The sequence below is a fragment of the Tursiops truncatus genome, chromosome 1 (assembly GCF_011762595.2).
Source record: "Tursiops truncatus isolate mTurTru1 chromosome 1, mTurTru1.mat.Y, whole genome shotgun sequence".
Taxonomy (NCBI): Eukaryota; Metazoa; Chordata; class Mammalia; order Artiodactyla; family Delphinidae; genus Tursiops; species Tursiops truncatus.
Genome location: NC_047034.1, coordinates 62,930,275 through 62,952,356, shown reverse-complemented (window position 1 = coordinate 62,952,356; position 22,082 = coordinate 62,930,275). Strand labels below are relative to the sequence as shown.

General features: G+C 39.7%; 1 protein-coding gene across 1 annotated transcript; it reads left to right on the top strand.

Annotated features, from left to right (window-relative positions):
• The first annotated feature begins 117 nt into the window (after positions 1-117).
• LOC117312945 (uncharacterized) lies at positions 118-22,031 on the top strand. The gene is given in 15 exon segments (XM_073793324.1): positions 118-144; positions 754-1,071; positions 1,140-1,310; positions 1,312-2,220; positions 3,741-3,921; positions 3,924-3,986; positions 3,989-4,533; positions 4,840-5,006; positions 7,435-7,506; positions 8,134-8,214; positions 14,372-14,443; positions 14,988-15,007; positions 15,010-15,058; positions 21,489-21,607; positions 22,021-22,031. Coding segments are annotated over 15 exon segments (2,805 nt in total).
• Positions 22,032-22,082: the final 51 nt, after the last annotated feature.

The window sequence follows — 22,082 nt, the reverse complement described above, 5'->3', positions numbered from 1 at the left end:
ACCCCAACCCCAGCAAATGTTGCATGTGTGACTAAGTCCGAAAGGGACTGGTGTGAAGCGCATCTAGAGAGTAACGTGTTTCTGCCCTGCGCCGTTGTGCAGTGTTTTCTCTGCACGATGGCACTTGGCCAAGGACCAAGAAAGGTGAGTGGGGCTGAAAATCTTGCCTATATTCCATGCTAAGCTACATGTAAAGGTCTCCCCAGAGACACTAGAGGGCCATTTTGGACAGACACAGAGAACTTCTGGAAGGTCAGCATGCATGCAATGATTTTCAGGATCCCGGATCTGTGGTGATTTTGCTCATTGTGATTATGGACTGAGGTACCCATTTAGTCCTAATAAGACCAGAGGTAACACATTGTGAGACAGATGCAAAAAGGACATGTAACACTAACTGTGTGTGTGTGCCTCCAAGGGGCTTTTTTCGATTTCTGCTGTGTAAGAGAAGCTCAGGGCAAAGTGAGAGTCAGGTAAATTTGAGGAGGAGAAAGTACTGTGGCCAGAGAAAGCAGGGGAGATGCAGAATTAATATTTCCCTTTCTGTTCCTAGGAGGACCCTTTCGGGAGAAGGCGGCCACTTTGACATAGGGATACGTATAGGCCTCTCAACGCCACACGCAAGGAAAATATGGCACAAAAGCTACACGACAGGGAGTCTTCTGATGAGGATGAGATATTTCTCCATCCCAGCAGAAGGCCGAAACTCGTAATCCTGAGCTCACTGAGGAGGCTGAATCTTTTCCCCAGTAGGGCCCTGCTCAGCATCCGCAGACCCCTGAGGAGGTTGAATCTTTTTCACCCCAGGCAGAGGCCCAGACTCAGCATCCAGAGCCCACTGAAGAGGTAGAACCACCTCCACTTCAGCAGGAGGCTCCATCTCAGCCTTCAGAGGCCCCTGAGGAACTAGAAACTTCAAGTTCTCAGGAGGCCCTCGCCCAGCCTTTGGAGACACTTAAGGAGCTTGTAGTTCGACCAGTAGCACATCATGGGGTAAATGAAGCTCAGCAGTCAAACTTGTACAATGTCACTGATAAAACTCTGGATCTGGCACTTACCATAACTCCACAGGTCACTAAATAGGTTGATCCTTCTCCAGTCCAGCAGGAGACCCCATCTCAGCTTCCAGAGAGCCCTGAGGAGGTGAACCTTCTCTACTCCATCAAGATGCCCCAACTCAGGCTCCAGGTCTCCCTACTGAGTATGTACATGAAATTCCAGTGAGTGAAGAGGTAGCACCTCTACCTGGCATTCAGCGTCACGCTCATTCCAACTTGCCCAGTGTTACACCTCAACCTCTGAATTTGGAACTTAACCATCACTCCAGAGCCCACTACGGAAGCTGAATTTCCTGCAGCTCAGCAGGAGGACCTGACTCCACCGCTTGAGCATCCTGAGGGGACAGAATCTTCTCCAACCCAACAAGAGACCTCAGCTATGCCTCCAGAGCCTCCTGGAGAGGTTGAGCCTTCAAGGGAGCAGGAGCAACCAGCTCAGCCTTCTGAGCCTCCTGGGGAAGTTGAACCTTCTCCAACCCAGCAGGAGCCCACAGGTCAGCCCCCAGGGCCTCTTGGGGAAGCTGAGCCTTCTAGTGCACAGAAGCAACCGACTCAGCCTTCTGAGCCTACACAGCCTCCCGAGGAGGTGAAACCAGCAACCCAGCAGGACATTCCAGCTCAGCTTTCAGAGTCTTTTGGAGAACCTGAAACCTCTGCAACCAAGGAGGAAGCCTCAGCTCAGTATCCAGAGACCCCTAATGAGGCAGAATCTTCTGCAACCCAGCAGGAGATCCCAGCTCTGTCTCCAGCGGAGCTAGAAACTTCTGCAACCCTGCAGGAGCAACCAGCTCAGCCTTCAGAGCCTCCTTCAGGGGAGGTGGAACCTTCTCCGACTCAACAGGAACAGCCAGCTCAACCTCCAGAGCATCATGAAATGACCGTTTCACCTCCAAGTCACCCTCATGCTCAGCATTCAGACTTATCCAGTGTCATTGTCAAACATGCAGATATGGAGCTTACCATAACAAAAGAACCCACTCCAGAGGTGGGACCTTCTCCAAATCAGCGCAAGCCTTCAGCTCAGCCTCAGTGCCCCTTACTAATGCAGAATTTTCTACGGTGCAACATGAGGCCCCCACACTGCCTTCACAGCCACCTGAGGAGGTTGAACTTTTGCCAGTTCAGCAGGAGGCTCCAGCCGCACTCTAGAAGACAGTACACATAATAAACCTTCAGTACAAGCGGAGACCCCAGCTCAGTATCCGGAGCATCGTGGAGAAGAGGTTATACCTGCCACAAGCCAGCAATAGACTCCAGATCAGCTTTCACAGGCTCCTGACGTTGTACCTGCTCCACCTCAGCAGGAAGCCACAGCTCAGCATCCAGAGTCCCATGGTGAGGTGGAATCCTCTCCAACTCAGTCTCCAGAGCTCTCTAATGTGACTGTAGTTTTCTCTGCAGAGCATCCTGTGACAACAGTTTCTCCTCTAGGTCAGGATCAAGCTCAGCTTCTGCAGCGGCCCGCTGTCACTGTTAAACCTGTGGATCTTGCACTTATCGTAACTCCAGCGTTCACTAATGAGGTTGAAACTTCTCCACCCCAACAAGAAACCTCGGCTCAGTCTACAGTCTTCCCTCAGCAGTTGGAACCATTGTCAGTCCAGCAAGAATTTTCAGATCAGCATCCAACCCCCTCTGAAAATGATGAACCTTCTGCAGTTCAGCAGGGAGCCCCAACTCAACCTGAAGAGCTTCCTCAGGAAACTGACCCTTCTCCAATCCAGCAGGAGAGCTCAGCTCAGCATCCAAAACCCACTGAGTGGGTTGGACCTTCTCCAGTCCAGCATCAGCACCCAACTCAGCCTCCAGGGGCCTCTACAGATGGTGCAGCTCAACCTTCAGTACATAATGAAGTGACATTCTCACCTCTAGGTCCAGGTGAAGTTGAACATCCAGTGTTGCCTAATATCACAGTTAAACCCATGGATCTGGAGGTTGTCTTAACTCTAGAGCCCAGTAAGAGGTTGAACATCCTCCAGTGCAGCAGGAGGACCCTACTCAGACTCCAGAACCCCCTGGAGGGTTAGAGCTTTCTTTAATCCAGGAGGAGGCCCCAGCTCAGTCTCCGGTTCCCCAGGGGAGCTCAGCTCTATGTCCGTAGCCCCCTAAGGAGGTGGTACCTTCTCCCACAGAGCAGGAGCTTCAGGCTCAGTCACCAGAACTCCCTGCAAAGGTGGAACCATTTCCAGTCCCTCAAGGGACCCTTCCTCACCTTCTACAGCCCCCTGAGAACATGGAATCTTCTCCAGTCCAACAGGCGTTCCCAGGCCTACCTCTGGAACCCCTTAAAGCGACAGAACCTGCTCCAGCCAAGCAGGAGGCCCCATCTCAGCCTCCGGCGCCACCTAAGGAGGTTGTAGCACAAACTCCAGTGCATTATGAGATGACAATTCCAACACTAGGACAGGATCAAGCTCAGCATTCAAACTTGCCCAGAGTCACATTTAAACCTTTGGACCAGGGTCTTCCCACAGCTCCAGAACCTACAACGGAGGCTGGATATTCTGCAGCCCTGCAGCAGACTGCATTTCCTCCAACATAGCCCGAGGTGACATTTCCAAATGCAGAGCAAGTTCAGGCTCAGCATCCCACCTTGACAGAGGTCACAATTCAACCTTTGGACCTTGAACTGACCATAAGGCAACAACCCAGTAGGAGGATGAACCTTCTCCATCCATGTAGGATAACTTAACACAGCCTCCAGAACCACCTAAGGAGGTTTTTGTAGCTCAGCTTCCAGTATATCAGAACCCAATCGTTCCAACACCAGATCGGGATCACACTGAGCATCCAGCATCACCCAGTGTCACAGTTCAACCTTTAGACCAGGGGCTTACCACAACTCCAGAACCTACTATGGAGGTGAACATTCCACACCCCTGCAGGAGACTATAGTTCTTCCAACATACCACGAGGTGACACTTCCAAACGAGAGCAAGTTCAGGCTCAGCATCCAACCTTAACTGAGGTCACAGTTCAACCTTTGGACCTGGAACTTACGTTAACTCTGGAATCCAGTTTAGAGGTTGAACCTTCTCCAACCGTGCAGCAGACCCAAACTCAGCCTCCAGAGCTCATTAAGGAAGTTGTAGCTCAGTCTCCATTGTATCCCGAGGTGCCAGTTCCAGCCCCAGATCAGGATCATGCTGAGCATCCAGTATCACCCAGTATCACAGTTAAACCTTTGGACCTGGAGCTTAGCAGAACTCCACAATCTACTACGGAGTCTGAATATTCTACAGCCCGGCAGCAGACTACAGCTCCCCCTCCAAAACACCCTGAGATGACACTTGCACAGCCAAACCACACTCAACTCACAAGTCAACCTATGGATGTGGAAACTACCATTACTGCAGGATGCAATATGGAGACTGTACCTTATCCAATCATGCAGGACACACCAACACAGCCTCCAGAGGCACCTCAGGACGCTGTATTTCAATCTCCATTCCAGCAGGAGGTGACAGTTCCAACTTGAAGTAAGGATCAAGGTCAGTATTCAACATCATCCAGTGTCACAGTTCATCATGTGGACCTAGAGCAAACCACAATTCCAGAACCCACTATGGAGGCTTGTCATTCTACATCCCTACAGCAGACTACAGCTTCCCCTCCGAAACACCCTGAGGTGACACTTGCACAACCAAACCTGACTCAAGTCACAGTTCTACCTGTGGGCCTGGGAGTTAACATATCTCAGCAACCAATGCCATCTGAGACAGTTCTTTTTCCTTCGACTCAGTATTCAGTATCCACAGGTCTTCCTGGTGTAAAATAAACCCCAGAAAAGAAGCAGCCGGAACAGAATGCCACCATAAACTTCAGCATATGTGAGCTCTGTACCTGCAAAAATGAGGCGCTGTCATGTAATGGTCTCAGCCCAAAGCAGAAGCTCCACAGAGTGCCTGAGCCAGAGCCTAACGCCTACAACAGCACCTTCACCATCAGGTAAGGATCGCCTCTCCTCAATTGTTCTGTGCATTGTGCCTGACATGGCAGCCTTTCTTCAGGCCTTCCTGGGTCCTCCTTTTCTCCCCAATCCACATTGACTGAGTTTGTGTTTCCACCTTTTGTTTGTCAATGATTCCTAAGTAGAGATTCTGGAGCCAGAGTACCTGGGTTTGAGCCCAGATCTGTCATTTATTAGCTTTATGACTCAATTTCCTCATCTGTAAAATGGGGATTATGGTAGTCATCATCTCATAGGATGACTCCTATGAGTCCTCAATCTCCCAATGACTCCAATCTCATTGGGAGATTTAGATGAGTTAATATAGGTAAAGCTCTTCTGTCAGTGCCTAGCATATATTTTAGTGTAGCTATTATTATTATTATTCCATCCCTCAGTTATATCTAGAGCTCAAGTTTGTCCCCTGGCTTTCTATATGTAGCACCCATTTTGTGCCCAACCCAGGGCTAAGTACTTTGGGAGCCACAGAAGTATATGGCATTGTCTCCAGAAATGACAATGACAAGTTGCAAGAAAGGGGATATGCCTTAAAAGGGAGGTAATATATAATTAAGTATGAAGAGAAATACAGATAGGTGCTGTAATTCACCAGAACCTGCAATCACAGGGGTGTGGAGGTCATGGAAGGCTTCATGGATAAGCTCAATGTTTAGCTGGGACTTAAAGATTGGCTGTGATTTGTCAGAAAAATAATAGGCAGTACAGTCTAGGCAAAGGTGTGACTGCAGGGATGATCAGAATTTAATAGATTAGTCTGGCTGTAAATAATTGGGTTAGGTAACAATGGAAGATAGGATTATGAAAAACCTTGGCTATCGGCAATGCAGGTTTGAAAGTTCCGCTGTAAGATATGGGGAGCCCGTGCAAGGTTTCAAGCAAGAGAGACAAATGATGAAAACAAGAGGCTTATTTTAAACACGAAGATGGGTAAGACAGGATTCCTTTTAGCAACTCATGATCTCATAGGCAAAATAAGCATATAAGCTCAAAACATGATGACAAAGTGCTGTGGAGGCACCATGAAGTAATAAAACTACATTTGTTTTAAAACAGTCATTTCCTCCTTCTATCCATTCCCCAGCTATTTGTTGATTTTATAAATACTTGAGTTTGCTTTATGTCCACGCGTTGGCTTTAAATATGATAGACGATGCACATAAGCAGGACCTAGTCCATAGTTTGAAGGAGTTTATACTCAGAGGAAATGGGTTGCAAAAAGAGCTATATTTAAAGAAAGAAATGAATACGGGCAATGAGAGCTACAAGTTGGTACTGGAGCACAAAAGAAGGAAAAAAGACTTCAAATTGGATCAGGGAAGATGTTACTAGAGCAATGCTGTTTAAACGGGACCTCGAAGGGCCATTGGGTATCAATGACAGACATCTTGGGAAGAATAAGGTTGCAAAAGGAAAGTGGGAGAAAGGCAAAACACAGGAAAAATACTCTGAGTACCTGAAGAGTACAAGTGGGAAGAGTAGGGGATTAGAGCCAGATCATCTAGGGCTTTGGAGGCCAAGCCAAGGATAACATGCCAAGCTAGCACGTTACCACAGCAGTGCTTTAGGACAAGCATTAGCCTGCAACAGAACCAACCACTTGGAGGGCTTGTGAAAACACAAGTTCCACCCCCACAGTTACTGATTCAAGAGGTCCAGAGTAGGGCTGAGTATTTGTATCTTCATTAATTCACAAGTGATGCTGGTATTTCAGAACCACTTCCGGAGAGTTAATCTGGGGATCGCGTGGAGGATGACTTAGAAAGGGAGAGGGTAGAGATGGAAACACCAGTCAGAAGACAGTTATACCCATCCAGGTGAAATGAGAGACTAAGCTGGAATCAATGGAAATAAGATGGTCAGCTATAGTCAAGAGTAGGTATTTTCAAATAAAAGTCAAAATGATAGAAAGTGTCATCCTGAATTAACATTACATATTAATGATAGGAATAACTTCCTTTCAAGTTGTGTGAAAGGTTATCTTTTATTTCTTCTGGTAATGAATTGGCGTAGAAAAGCAGAACTATACTGGGAAGTGCGTAAATATAAGAATATTCCTTTTAATAGAAGAAATTATAATGATATATAGAGATAAAAACTTTGGGCTCATAATCTAGAATTTGATTAGACCACAAAAGGTGGAATCTAATCAATGCTTCTTCTCTCAGGAAAGATTACCTCCAAAATCTATCAAGATCTATAGTTGTATATTTAATTTATGAAGATCCTGAAGGTGAGACGTGAAGGCAGGGTTAGGGGCTCTGGAAGGTTCAAATAGTAATTCCTAAGGTTTGGAGTTTAGACCAAAGTGTCTTATTTATTATTATCATTCTAACTTCTACTAGTTATTCCTACTAATTAGATATCTAAAAGCAAATTTAAGCAATATATTCCTTTCAATGTTCCTAGAGATTTTTCCTGCAATAAAATACCATGTATCGAAAGCATTACATTTGAAACACTACCTTTTTTGCAGTTTATGTAAGTTACAAATATAACTTCATTATATTTGGAATTTTTATAAAGCTTAATTTTTTATAAGATGAGTTTTTACTCAATTTGAAATAAGAATAAATTACTACTAAAATTATGTAGCAAATCCTTTTTGTCTCTAGCAAAGATTAGTGTGAGAATTATTACACAGATCAGAGGAATCTTTATGGAGCAATGGTTCTCAACCAGGGTGATTTTTGCACTCAGGTGACATTTGGTAGTGTCTGGAGATATTTTTCCTTGTCAGAACTGTATATGCTCCTGGCATCTAGTGAACAGAGGTCAGAGATGCTACTAAACACCCAACTGTTCAGGGAAGCCTCCCACAGCAAAGAATTATCCAGCCAAAAATGCCAAGAGTGCTGCCTTTCTAGAGAAATAAAGATCACTTAACACAAGTATTTAATGAACATTTACTATTTTCTATCTAATGCACCACATATATATTCATGAAAGTATAAATCATAATATCTTCCACAGTGAGATTTCTTTAGTGCATGGAGGGAGTAGTGATGTTATGTTTCATCGTATATAAATTAGAATTATTACCAAAGGATAAATATTCTGAAAGTATATATATTTTTCTTTTTATTTTGCTTGTGTCTTTCTTTGTAGAAATCTTGGTTGCAGTTTACTCACAGAACTGAGCTTTGGAACGTTTCAGGCCTGGCATGGAATGAAGTTTTTACACAAGTAGTAAGTGAAATAGAAGATGAATACATGTAAGAAACTGTGTATAAAAACATCATGCCGTTATTGGTTAGCTGGGTGTAAGCCCAGTATGAATTCTGGTAAGGATGTCTTGAGAGCCATTTATTTTTTATTTTTTTCAAATGAGGAAACTTAGGTACAAAGAGGCCAAGAGACTTGTTTAACTCATATATGAAACCCTCTGCTTTCTATAGTACTGAACTTTGGCTCGGGCAATAAAAGGCACCAAGCCAAAACACTCAAATTAGCATTGTCATGGAATCCCACTGATGCCTCTCCAACATGCGAATGGCCCATGAAGTTCCACTTTTGAATTTAACTTTGATTCCTGCTCATGTGCAAAGTTCCTAACTGCTTAAAATGTATGCAACACAGAGCTGCAAAGAACTAAGTTTAGCAGCGAATTCTTCAGGGAGCAAATGGTGTGGGTGCTTCCCCAACCATTATTAGCTCTTTTAAATGGTAAAGTAGAAAGAATTCCTGAAGGCACACCACAGGGCATTCCCCAGTCACCCAGAACATTATTTTTCAAAAAGCATATATCTCTGAAGTGTAATGTTTGTGGCCAATAGGAACCTTTGAGATATGGAAAAAGACGTTGTTTGTGTTCAGCTGTAGTGTGAAAAATATAAAGAAAATACATTGCTGTAGCCTAATACAATATACGTTCTTTGCTGACTACTCTTCAATAAGAAGTGTGGGTTTTACACCCCTTCAGCTCAAAAATTCTGTGATTTCTCATGACACAAGGAAATGATAGTGGGTACGTTCAATGGACCGAAGGCGATTTTAGACTCAAGGCAAAAAAGAGCTCTTCTACACCTGGCTTTGGAAAAGACTCTCTTACCTGTCTTGTGGGTCATAAATCCAGTTTCACACAGTTCACACATTTTGGGTTAATGAAGGTGTTGAGGCTGTGTCTGGAACTGGATTAGAAATTCCTGCAGATGCCTATCTTTAGTGGCCTCCTTCCTTTCCCTTGTTACTTTGCTGATGCCTACCTTGGGGAGAGAGCACCAAGGGTCAGTTTTTCTTTTGCCAGCACATCGGAGAGCAGGCTGATGAGGTCCCTTCACCAGGAGGTTTTAGTAGCGTCAATACAAGGTCTTAAACTCACCACCTTTCCTAAACATCCTATAACACCAAGAGTTCCTTATAAGAGTCAGAGTTTCACTATAGTTATGTAGGCAACACTGGAAAATATATTGTGGAAATCAATCAATCAATCACAGTTTAAAAATTAATGAATTCATTCAAAAACATTCACTGAGTACCATGCCCACTGTGTGTCAGCAGTGTACTACGTGCTGGGAATACAAAGACACATAGGGCAAGGACATTGTCCCCAAGAAGCTTTCATACTGGGAGGAGAAAGATGAAAGTTGATGGGAAAACATAGATGAGAGCCATTTTAGCACCTATGCAGCAGGGTAACAAGGTGAGGGAGGGGGGTGATGAAGTAGAAAATGGGTGGTAGGTTAGAAAAGATTTGTAATGGAAGAGGCACCAACTTGTTGCTTTTGAATTTGTTTTCCTCTCTAATGACCGAAAAAGTTAGTGAAAGAATCAGAACTATCTGGAGTTGGAAATAAATTAGTACTGTACTCCTAAAACTCATTCACAGTTACTTTCAAAAGATTGTCACACTATAGTAAGTCTTTGTCTTGGGCTAAGTCTTTCTAATAGACAAAGCTAATTTGATTCAGGAAACATTTGCCATGGTGAGATAAAAACTTTATTGCATCTCTTTCCAAAGGCAAGCCACCAAGGGAAGATGCCACCCTCGAGTTAAGTCATTTTACTACCTATAATGACGTATTATTGGGGTGTTTATAAGTTGCCTGCATTAAATAAGTTTGGAAAAGGGCCTCAGCTGAGGTGGATTTATCATGAATTCAATGAAGCTTAGGCTTCAGGGCTCCTCACTTGCAGAGGTCCCTTCCAAAGTCTTGAGAGGGGTCCTAGCGATTTTTGTATTCACAACTTTGCATGTTTTTATTAGATAGGATTTCCCAAAGTAGATGAGCTTCAGGCCCCACAAAACCTTGATTCATCACCGGGTTTCAGGTAGTTATAAGTCAGTAGGTTTCTTGAATGAAGCTTCTATGTTATTGACAAACATCAGGTGAAGTAGTTAGCAGTGTGGTAGTCTATTTTAAATCCGAAATCTACCTCAAAGATGAACCAAGAGTTTATTAATTACTAAAGTACCACTTTTTGACTGGTGGTAGTAATCATATCTCTTTCAGATAAAATCAGGAATGAAATATATTATGGAAAAGGAGCAGTGGTTGATAATCCTAAATGTTAAGTATACTTTTTCTTTCTGATTTTATAGTGTTTCTCCTTTATTCACCTAGGCAGGTCCAGACTGATGGCTTATTTTTAAAAATTCTTTTAGTCACTTCATTGGTTCTAACAATACAAGCTCCATGATTTTAGAAACTGAAGGACTCTACAATGTATACAGGCTATATAACTTAACCAGACAGAGTGCATTCACATGCTGTCTTGTCTGGTACACCAATATTGAACCAAGAACAAGAGAGAATAAGAGGAAAATCAAAGCCTTATCCCTTTTGAATTATTTACCCCATTTTGGAGAATATCAGTGAGGGAGGGGGGCCACACTATGAAGGCAAACTGAGCTGTGGTCACAGAGCTGCCCTAATGCTCCCCCAGTCAACTAGCATTGGTTTCCTTTAGATAGCTATGTACACGCAAAAGCTTACACACGTCAGGGTGTTGTCATCACTTTTTGCTATGTACTAGAATCCTGGCAGCTTCTCAGATTTAGAAAGGCGTAAAACAAAAATAACTTCGGTCTGCCCTTTGCCATGATTTAGGGTGGCTGTTTTATTTGTAATAGTTCAAAATTTTGAGACTGTCACACCTAGCAACTACTATATTTTCTTCTCCCAACTGCATCTTATTCTTCCCACCTGTAGTATTTTCTCCCATTCTATATGTTTTTTTCACTTTTTTGATAGTGTCCTTTGAAGCACAAACTTTTTAATTTTTAAAAAATCCCATTCATCTATTTTTCCTTTGGTTGTTTGTGCTTCGGGCATTACATCTAAGAAACTGTTGTCTAATGCAAGGACTACTCCTGTGTTTTCTTTTAAGAGTTTTATAGCCTTTGCTCTTACATTTGGATATTTGATCCATTTGGAGTTAATTTTCATATATGGTGTGAAGTGTAGGAGTGCAGCTTCATTATTTTGTGTGTGGATGTACAGTTGTCCCAGCATCATTTGAAAAGACTCTTCTTACCACATAGAATTGTTTTGGCATGCTTGTTGAAAATCAATAGACCATAAATATGAGGGTTCATTTCTATACTGTCATTTCTGTTCCATTGATTTACATGTCCTGTCTTATTCCAGTACCACACTGTGATTGCAGTAGCTTTGAACTGAGTTTTGAAACCAGGATGTGTGAGTCCCCCACTTCGTTCTTTACGAACATTGTTTTGGTTATTCTGTTTCCTTGAATTACCATATGAATTTTAGAATTAGCTTGGCAATTTCTGGAAAGAGGCCAGGTGGGATTTTGATAGGATTTGCAATGTAACCATGGGTCGATTTGGGAAGTAGTGACATTTTAATATGACTATCTTCCAGTCCATGAATCCAGCATGTCTTTTTATTTATTTAGATCTTCTTCAATTTCTTTCAGCAGTTTTGTACTTTTCAGTGTGAATCTTGTACTTACTTGGTTAAATTTTTCCCTAAGTATTTTATTTGTTTTGATGCTGTTACACATGGAATTGTTTTCTTAATTTCACTTTTGGATTACTCATTGCTGGTGTGTAGAAATCTGTTTTTTTTTTTTTTTTTTTTTTTGGTATGCTGCCTCTCACTGTTGTGGCCTCACCCGTTGCGGAGCACAGGCTCCAGACGTTCAGGGTCAGCGGCCATGGCTAACGGGCCCAGCCGCTCCACGGCACGTGGGATCTTCCCGGACCGGGGCACGAACCTGTGTCCGCTGCATCGGCAGGCGGACTCTCAACCACTGCGCCACCAGGGAAGCCCTCGAAATAATATTGATCTTATATCCTGAAACCTCGCTGAATTCATTTATTAATGCTAACAGTTATTTTCCTACATTCCCAGGAATATGTCTTGTGGTCTTCCAGTTTCCCAGGAATACATTGGAACATTTCAGTCTCTGTGGACATCTCATTCCTCAGCTTTTGTTTTTAAGCTTTTCGGTGGGCTGTTTTTTGCCCCAAACTGTTATCCATTGTCTCATGCAAGTGCCATGTTAAAATATTTGCTTGAAAATGTTTTCCGAAATGCCACCTGAGGAGAGGCTTTTCTCATTAGACTGCTGATGGTCAGGTCAAAGACAAGCCTTTCACGTGAGGTCTTCCAGGGGACCACCAGACATGTAAAACAATGACAGTTCTTTGGGAATGAGGCTTTGAAGGACCTCCCAGACTATGCTGCTCCTTCTGATACCAGGGATGTGGGCTATTTTTCAAGGCTACCACTGGCATGGAGAGCAAACGTCAAGGACAAGTTCAAGCAACACAGATCTCATTGTTCTTACAGAAATTAATTTGTTTTCCTTGAATAAATTGCTCCCCACTGTGTTGCGAGCCTGTTGGTTAAATTTCCAGAGTTCAGAAGAAGTTGATTCTGACCATTTTTGCCAGTTTTGTTGTTGTTGTTATTGTTATTGTTGCTTCTATGGAGGGATGAATTTTTAGATGTCCTTCCTCCATCATTTTATTACTGATTTTCCTGCAATGTTTTTTAAAATCTCTAAAGTCTCAATGACCATAGGCGAATTAAATATTTATTATGGGAGATGATTAAGGAAAAAATGAAAAGAAAAATAAATAAATAAATAAAAAGAGAAAATATAATTCTCATAGAGGCTTTCCCAGATGGGTAGATGAAGTTTGAAAAGGTATTTCTATATTTAGTGCTCTCCAAATTAAGGTGAAAATGACAGATATTTTTAAAAAAACCCTTTATTTTTTTCATTCATGTTAAACACAGGCTTTAGAGTCAGAACTGAGTTCAAATTCCAGCTCTGCTTCTTACTAGCTTGATGACTTAGGACAAGTTATGTAACTTCTCTGTGCCTCAGTTTCCTCATTTGTACAATGGGGTAATATATCTATCACATAAGGTTACTGTGAGGATTAAATGTTAAATGCTGATCACAGAAGCCTGGCAACCCAAAAGATATTAGTTTTGATGATTATCTTTATCATATTCTGCAAAAGTACACTAATAATTCTTGAGTAGAGTTAACCTAAAGTCATATATTCTCTTCTTTCTTCCTGTTTCTTTTGGGTTTTTTTTCCCTTATTTGTTTTACAGAGCAAAGGAAGAAAAAAAAAAAAAAGAAAGAACTAAGAAGAAAATCTATTCCAGCATTTTGGAATAAAATTTTGTTCCCCAAAATTAATTTGTTTATTTTATGATATATAAACAAAATGTTATTTATTTATTCAGCAAAGATTTATTAAATACCTAGTAAATATATAGCCACTATGTCAGGCACAGTAATAATATTGACACTAAAGTGTGGTCCTTGCTCTGAAGTTGCTGACAATCTAGGACACTGACAAGTAAACCAGTGATTACATACACAGTAACAAAGGCTATGATACTAGAATACACATGGGACTGTGTGATGGTAATATGGCTTTCACCACTTCCTCTTGGATTTATCTCTTCTTTGGCTACAGAACCAAGGAATTAGACCTATTTTTGTCTTTAATTAGGTAGTTTAAATCATGAAATTTTCAAAAAATTTGTAGAGATGAAAGAAATCACCTTGAATTATGGAGGACACTAGAAATAGTACTGTTTTACAGAGCAAGGGCTTCCTACCAGTATAGTCACTTCGAGGGTTTTGAACCTGAAAAGTTCTTTGGCATATTTTTTCTATGCTAGCCACTTTTTTTCTATTTTTTTGTTTGTTTCTCTTCTCCACTTTATCATCTAGAGACCTGCCTAGTTCCCAATGAAAGGGTGTTTTACAAATTCTAATGGTGATTTATAGGTAAAGTGAGAAAATGGGGTTTTTTTGACCTTCAAGTTCCATACCAAAAAAATTGAATATAAGCTTTCATGGAAGTAATTGAAAATGCAGATAATTTTAATTCCATTCCATTTTTCAGAATTCTCAATTGTAATCCTTTGACAGCAGTTGAAGATTCTTATCTTTTTACATTGCCAGCATTAAAATATTTGTAAGTATTGCAACAGTTTCATGGCTCATGAGATAATTTCTGCTCCTTCTTTCTTTCGTCAAAGATTGAGTACTTTGGCTAAAAAGTCATAATTTAGATTTTAACTGGGTTATTGAAAATAAGAGTTATTGGCAAAGAAAAGGATTAAGAAAGAATATATATGGGTAAGACAGCCAGCAGAGAATGAGAACAGTGTTGAAGAACACATATAGTTATGGAAGATGTAGATGAATGTAGGAATATTATTTATCCCAGAAAGCAAAAAGGAATAAGGGGTACATTATTTTTTTAAAAAAGAGTGATCAAAGAGGTAGATGCAATTGAAAATGAGAAGCTAGGATAATAAAAAATGATTGTGCTGTTCAGCACCAAGGTCATTCATTTGATGATGCAAATTTAAATTTCTTCACTAAGAGCTCTTTGGAATTATCATCTATGGCAAGTCAGAAGCCAGAATTGAAGTAATCACATGTTAAGTATCTTTTTAAGTGTAGAATTTTTGTCTTTGGGTTTTATATCATGCATGTTTGGGCTTCTCCTTCAGAGATATGGGAACAACACAAGTGTCACAGCAATTGAAAGCATCCTCATGATGACCCTTGAATTGGAAAAACTGTAAGTTGATTTTTCTTACATTTATTTTCACTCATTTGTTTTTTTATGTTTGTTTTATTATTTTCTTAAGTCAGGTTTACTTATGTACAATTTTCATTTCACAAAATTCACTGTTTTTAAATATACAGTGTGATGTGTTTTGACAAACGTATAGTTAGTTCTGTAGCCACCACCACATTTGAGGTAAAGAACATTTCTGCACTCCCAAAAGACCCCTCATGTCCCTTTGTAGTCAATCCACCCTCCTCCCACTACCAGCCCCTGGCAAAAACCAGTCTGATTTTTGTCCATGTAGTGTTGCCTTTTCCAGAAAGTCTTATAACAAATCATGTGGAATGTAGCCATTTGTTTTTGGCTTCTTTCACTTACCAGTCTCTTTGGAGATTTATCTGTTTTGTTGCACCTGTCAGTATTTCATTCCTTTTTATTGCTGAGCAGCATTCTAGTTGGGTGGATACACAGTTTGTTTACGCATTCAGTGACTGATGAACATTTGAGTTTTTTCTAGTTTTTTGGTAGTTTTGAACAAAGCCTCTGAAAACACACGTGTGTGTGAACATGTGTTTTGTGCGAGCATATGTTTTCACTTCTTTGGGGTAAAATACTTAAGGGTGGGATTGCTTCATCATATGCCAAGCGCATATTTAACTTTTTAAGAAACTGCTAAACTGTTTTCTAAAGTGCCTGTGCCTTTTTGCTTTCCCACTAGCAGTTTATGCGAGCTTCAGTTGCTCCACATCGTCACCTGATCCTTATATTTGTTTTTTAAAAAAATTTAGCCTTTCTCGTAGGTGTGTAGTTGCATCTCGTGGTTTTTGCCACATTTTGCATTTCTGTAATAGCTGATGATGTTGAGTGTCTATTGATGTGAAACATCTTTTTAAATGAAGTGTCTGTTCAAATCCATTTTTAAATTGGATATTTATATTGAGTTTTAAGAGTGCTTTATATAAAAAGCAATGGAAAAAGTCCTTTCTCTCAGATATGTGTTTAGTAAATATCTTCTCCCAGATTGTGACTTATCTTCATTGTATTACAGTGTCTCTGAAGACTAGAAGTTTTAAATTTTTGATGATCTCTAATTTAGCAATTTTTCTTGTTTTTCATATTTGTTTATTTGGCTGTTCTGGGTCTTAGTTGCGGCAGATGGACTCCTTAGTTGCGGCTCATGGGCTTCTTAGTTGTGGCATGCGAACTCTTAGTTGCGGCATGCATGTGGGAACTAGTTCCCTGACCAGGGATCGAACCCGGGTCCCTGCATTGGGAACTCAGAGTCTTAACCACCAGGGAAGTCCCTTAGCAATTTTTCTTAGATGGTTTGTGCTTTTCTGTGTCTTATCTAAGAAATCTTTGTCTGAGACCCCATTGTCTAACCCAAAATCACAAAGATTTTCTCCTATGTTTTCTTCCAGAAGTTGTATAGTTCCATTTAGGGCTATGATTCATTTTGAGTTAATTTTCATATATGTTGTGAGGGAAGGGTCAAGTTTCTTTTCTTTGTCATTTAAGAAAAACTATTTCTGTAGGACCCTATTGTGACAGTTTATTACACAACTTACTGCACCTTAAACTGTACCATCCCCCCTCCAATATGGCAAGCGAATAGAAACTTTCTGTTATGCCAAGGCTAGGTGAGGGGATTGCTTGAGATTAGTATGCAGAAAGGGCCGTGCGTTTAGCAGTCTGTTCCAACCGTCTTTGTCAGGTCATTTGACAAATGAGTGTCTTCACCACGCCATCACACATTGTTCACTGCTCTAGCCTCATCTTCCTCAGGCTCCAACAGCATCTGCCACAATTGCGATCCCTCTCTTGTCAGCTAGATGCCTTCCTCTCTGGAGATTAAAAATTATTTCCCTATGTAACTACAATACTGTTAACACACAGTATTGAAGAAATTAAATTCCTACACAATGATATTACCTTATAAAAAGTTGCTATTCAAATTTCCCCAATTGTCTCTCTCATATAACATCGTTTCTTTTAACAGCTTTTTGAGGTATAATTGACATACAATAATCTGTGTTTACACACACGCATATATAAACACCATGAAGACACCACCAAAATCAAAATGTCCATCTCCTCAGAAAGTTTCTTAACATCTCTTTGTAATTCTTCCTTCCCATTGTTCCTGCCCTTCCCAATCACCATGCAACCATTGCTCTGCTTTCTGTTTGCATTTTCTAGAATTGTATGTAGAGGGAATCATACAGTGTATACTTTCTTCTAACTGGTTTCTAACTCGGCATGATCATTTTAATTTTCATCCATATTTTTGTATATATCAGTAATTCATTTCTGTTTATTGCCGAATAGTATTGCATTATACTGATGAACCAGTATTTATCTATTCACCATTGATGAACATTTGAGTTGTTTCAGACTTTGTCTATTACAGGTAAAGTTGCTATGAATATTTGTGTACAAGTCTTTGTATGGATGTATACTTCCATTTCCCTTGGGCAAATACCTGCAAGTAGAATGGCTGGATCATTGGTAAGTGTATGTTTAAGTTTTTAAAAAATACCTATTTTCTACAGTAGTTTGATCATTTTACATCTCTACCAGCAGTGTATGAGAATTGCATTTTCTTCACGTTGCGGCCAGCACTTGCTATGCTCGGTATTTTTAATTTCAGATAGTTTAATAGGTGTGTAGTTTTATCTCACTGTAGCATTCCTAATGATTAATCATGTCAAACGTCTTTTCATATGCTTATTTTCCATCTGTATATCTTTTTATCTTTTATCTATATTTTTCTGGAGTTTTGAGAGTTCTTTATATATTCTGGAAATTACTCCTTTATCCAATATGTAAGTTGCTAAGTATTTTCTCCCATTCTGTGACTCATCTTTCTGTTCTCTCAGTAGTGTCTTTTGCAGGGCACAAATTCTTAATTTAGATAGTGTCTAATTTATCTATTTTTTTCTTTCATGGATTATGCTTTTGGTGTTGTATCTAAGAAATCTTGCCTAACTCAAGGTCATAAAATTTTCACCTCTTTTGTTCTAGAAGTTTTATACTTTTATGTTTTACATTTAGATCTTTGAACCAATTTGAGTTCATTTCCGTATATGGTTTGGATGGAAGTTCTTATTTTTTGTTTGGTTTTTGCACCTGTATATTCAATTGTTCCAGCATCATTTGGTGAAAAGACTATCATCTCTCCACTTAAATGCCTTTGAACCTGAAAGTCAGTTGTCCACATCTCTCTACTTCTGAACATTCTATTCTCTTCCTTTGATCCTTTTGTGTATCTTTACACTACTATCACAGTGTCTTGAAAGTGTTACTTCATAAGCCTTGAAATGAGTTACTGTTAGTTCTTCAACTTTGTTCTTTTTCAACGTTGTTTTAGTTATCCTAAATTTTATTTCCACATGAATTTTAGAATTAGGTTTTCAATTTCTATAGAAAAGCCTACTGGTATTTTGATCTATAAATCAGTTTGGGGAGAAATGATGTCTTAACAATATTGAATCTTCTGATCCATGAATACATTTTATCTCTTCATTTATTTAGGTCTTCCTTAATTTTCCCCAGCAATATTTTACAGTTTTCACTTTGCAAGTCTTTTACATGTTTTGTCAGATTTATTCTAAGTATTTTGTATGTTTGATTCTATTATAAGTAGTATTTTAAAACTTTGATCTCTGATGGTTTGTTGAGATAAATTAGTCTTTTTGTATGTTCATCTTGTACCCTGCAAACTTGAGAAACTCATTGATGAGTTCCAGTAGCAATTTTGTAGATTCTATCAGGTTTTCTCTATCATCATGTTAATGTGGAAATAAACATAGGTTTAGTTCTTCCTCTCCTTTCTGAATATCTCTTATTTTTGTTGCCCTATTGCACTGGCTAGAACCTTCAGTGCAATGTAAAATAGAAATAATGAGAGCAGACATCCTTGCCTTTGTCCTGATACTGGCGAGCAAGTTCTTTGTCCTTCACCATTAAATATGATGGTAAGTTTTTTGTAGAAGTCATTTATCAAGTTGAGGAAGTGTCCTTCCATTCCTCGTCTGCTGAGGGCTGTTTTTTTTCTTTAATCAGGAATGGATATAGATTTTTTCATTCTTTTCCTGCATCTATTGCAATGATTATGTGATTTTTCCCTTCTTTTCTTAATTTGTTTATTTATTTTTGGGCTGTATTGGGCCTCCATTCCTGCACGCAGGCTTTCTCTAGTTGTGGCGAGCAGGGACTACTCTCATTGCAGTATGCAGGCTTCTCATTGCGGTGGCTTCTCTTGTTGCAGAGAATGGGCTCTAGGAGCACGGGCTTCACTAGTTTTGGCACATCGGCGCAGTAGTTGTGACTCATGGGCTCTAGAGCTCAGGCTCAGTAGTTCTGGTGCACGGGCTTAGTTGCTCCATGGCATGTGGGATCTTCACTGACCAGGGGTCAAAGTCATGTCCCCTGCAGTGGCAGGTGGATTCTTAACCACTGCCCCACCAGAGATGTCCTGATTTTTCTTTTTTAGTGTAGTAAGTTGGTAAATTGATTTTCAAATATTAACCCAACCTTTGATTCTTGAGATAAACCCCACTTGATCATGATGTATCATCTTTTTATATATTATTGGATTTGATATGCTAAAATTTTGTTATGATTTTTTGCCTCTGTGTTCATGAGAGATATTGGTCTATAGTTTTCTTGTAATGTCATTGTCTAATCTTGATACGGTGAAAGTTGGCCTTATAAATAAGTTGGGAAATATTCCCTTCTCTTCAACTTTCTGGTAGAGTTTGTGTAGACTTGGCATTATTTTATTCCTTAAATGTTCAGTAGAATTTATCAGCTAAGCCACCTGGACTTGAAGCTTTCTTTGTTGGAAGGTTTTAAACTGCACACCCAATTTCTTTAATATCTGTATTCTTGAATAAACTTTGGTAGTGCATGTGTTTCAAGGAATTTGTCCATTTCATCTTGAATTTATTGGTATAAAGTATTCTATATATTCTCTTATTATCCTTTTAATATCAATAGTATTTTTCTGTTTTCCATTTTATTTATTTCTACTTTGATCTTTATTGTGTTCTTTCTTCTCTTACTCTGTGATTAATTTGCTCTTGTTTTTCCAGTTTAAGGTGGAAGTTGAGGAAGCTGAGTACCGCATTAGCAATAACCCACATGTTGACATATTATGTTTTCAGTTTCAGTGAGTTCAAAATAGTTTCTGATTTCCCTTTTGATTTCTTCTTTGACCACAAAGTTACTCAGAAGAGTGTTGTTTAGTTTCCAAATATTTGGAACTTTTTCGGATTTGTTAATTTCTAATTTAATTCCACTGTGGTCAGAGACATATATTGAATGAGTAAAATCCTTTCAAAAATTTTTTTAAGTATTTTTTTTTAATTAATTTTTTCTGCGTTGGGTCTTTACTCCTTCACCTGGGCTTTCTCTAGTTGCGGCAAGCAGGGGCTGCTCTTCGTTGCAGTGCATTGGCTTCTCATTGGATGACTTCTCTTTTTGCAGAGCACAGGCTCTAGATGCGTGGCCTTCAGTAGTCGTGGCACACAGGCTCTAGAGTAGAGGCTCAGTAGTTGTGCCGTACGGGCTTAGTTGCTCGGCGACATGTGGGATCTTCTCGGACCAGGGATTGAACCCATATCCCCTGCATTGGCAGGCAGGTTGTTAACCACTGAACCACCAGGGAAGTCCCTATTCCTGTATTCTTAATCTTTGTGTAGATCCATATTCCAATCTGGTGTCATTTTCCTTTTGCTTAAAAATACTTCTTTTAACATTTCTTATAGTGAAATGCTACTTGTAAAGAATTCTTGCAGCCTTTGTATGTCTGAGACAGTCTTTATTTTGCTTTTGTTTTGATACATCTGGGTATAGAATTCTAGCTTGATAGAATTCAATTCACTACTTTAAAGATGTTATTCCACTGAGTTCTCATTTACATTGTTTCCAGCAAAAATTCTGCTGTCATTGATATCTTTGTTCCTCTGTATGTAGTGTATAGGTTCTTCCTCTGGCTGCTTTTAAATTTTTCTCTTTATTCCTGGTTCTGGGCAATTTGATAATTTTTTTGCATTGGTGTAGTTTTGTCCATGTTTCTTATGCTTAAAGTTCATTGATCTTCTTAACTTTGTGGCTTTATAGTGTTTACCAGTTTGGAAAAATTTTGGCTATCATTTCTTCAAATGTTTGTATTTCTCTTCTCCTTCATGGACTCTAAGTTCACATGTATTAGGCCACTTGAAGTTGTTGCCCAGCTCACTGATGCTGTATTCTTTTTTGTTGTTGTTTTGTTTTGTTACTCTTTTTGTTTCATTTTGGATAGTTTCTATGACTATACCTTAATGTTCACTGACCCTTTCTTCTGCAGTGTCTAATCTGCAATTAACCTCATTCAATGTCTTTTTCATTTAGCCATTGTTTTTAATTGCTAGAAGCTCTGTGTTTCCATTTATAGGATCTTACCTAGCCGTATGGCCTGCTGCCTCTGCCAAGTTAAAAATACCATTGAGGTTGTCTGTAAGACATTCAAGCTACGTTGTGACAGGGAATGCCTGACAGACGTAACACATTGTGGTGAGTCTCAATTGCAGGATAATAAATTTTTAATTTTTAATTTAATATTTTAATTTTTATTTTTAATCGATGATGATATATTTTAAAATTAATGATGTAACTGAGTTTTTTTAATTCATTCATTCAGAGTTCCAGCTCCCTAAGTTTCTAAGAACTACCCCTTTGCTAAAAATCAGATTCTAGGTTACATTATTAAGCTAATAATAGCTCAGTTACATTGTTAGCTTAATAATGTAACGGATCCGCATAGTTAAAGGAACAAGAGAAAGGAATCCAAGGGGGAAGGGAATTAACATTAATGGCCCCATATCCTATGCTGTGCTCTCTGCAAATGAGAACTTATTGATAGAGCGCATCACAGTTTGTTAACTGATTTTATATACATTAGGTCTCAGTTACCCTTTGTCTTATAGGACAGGTGTAAATATGTTTTTGTTTATTTTGTTTGTTTCTGCAATTTTATAAAGAGTACAAG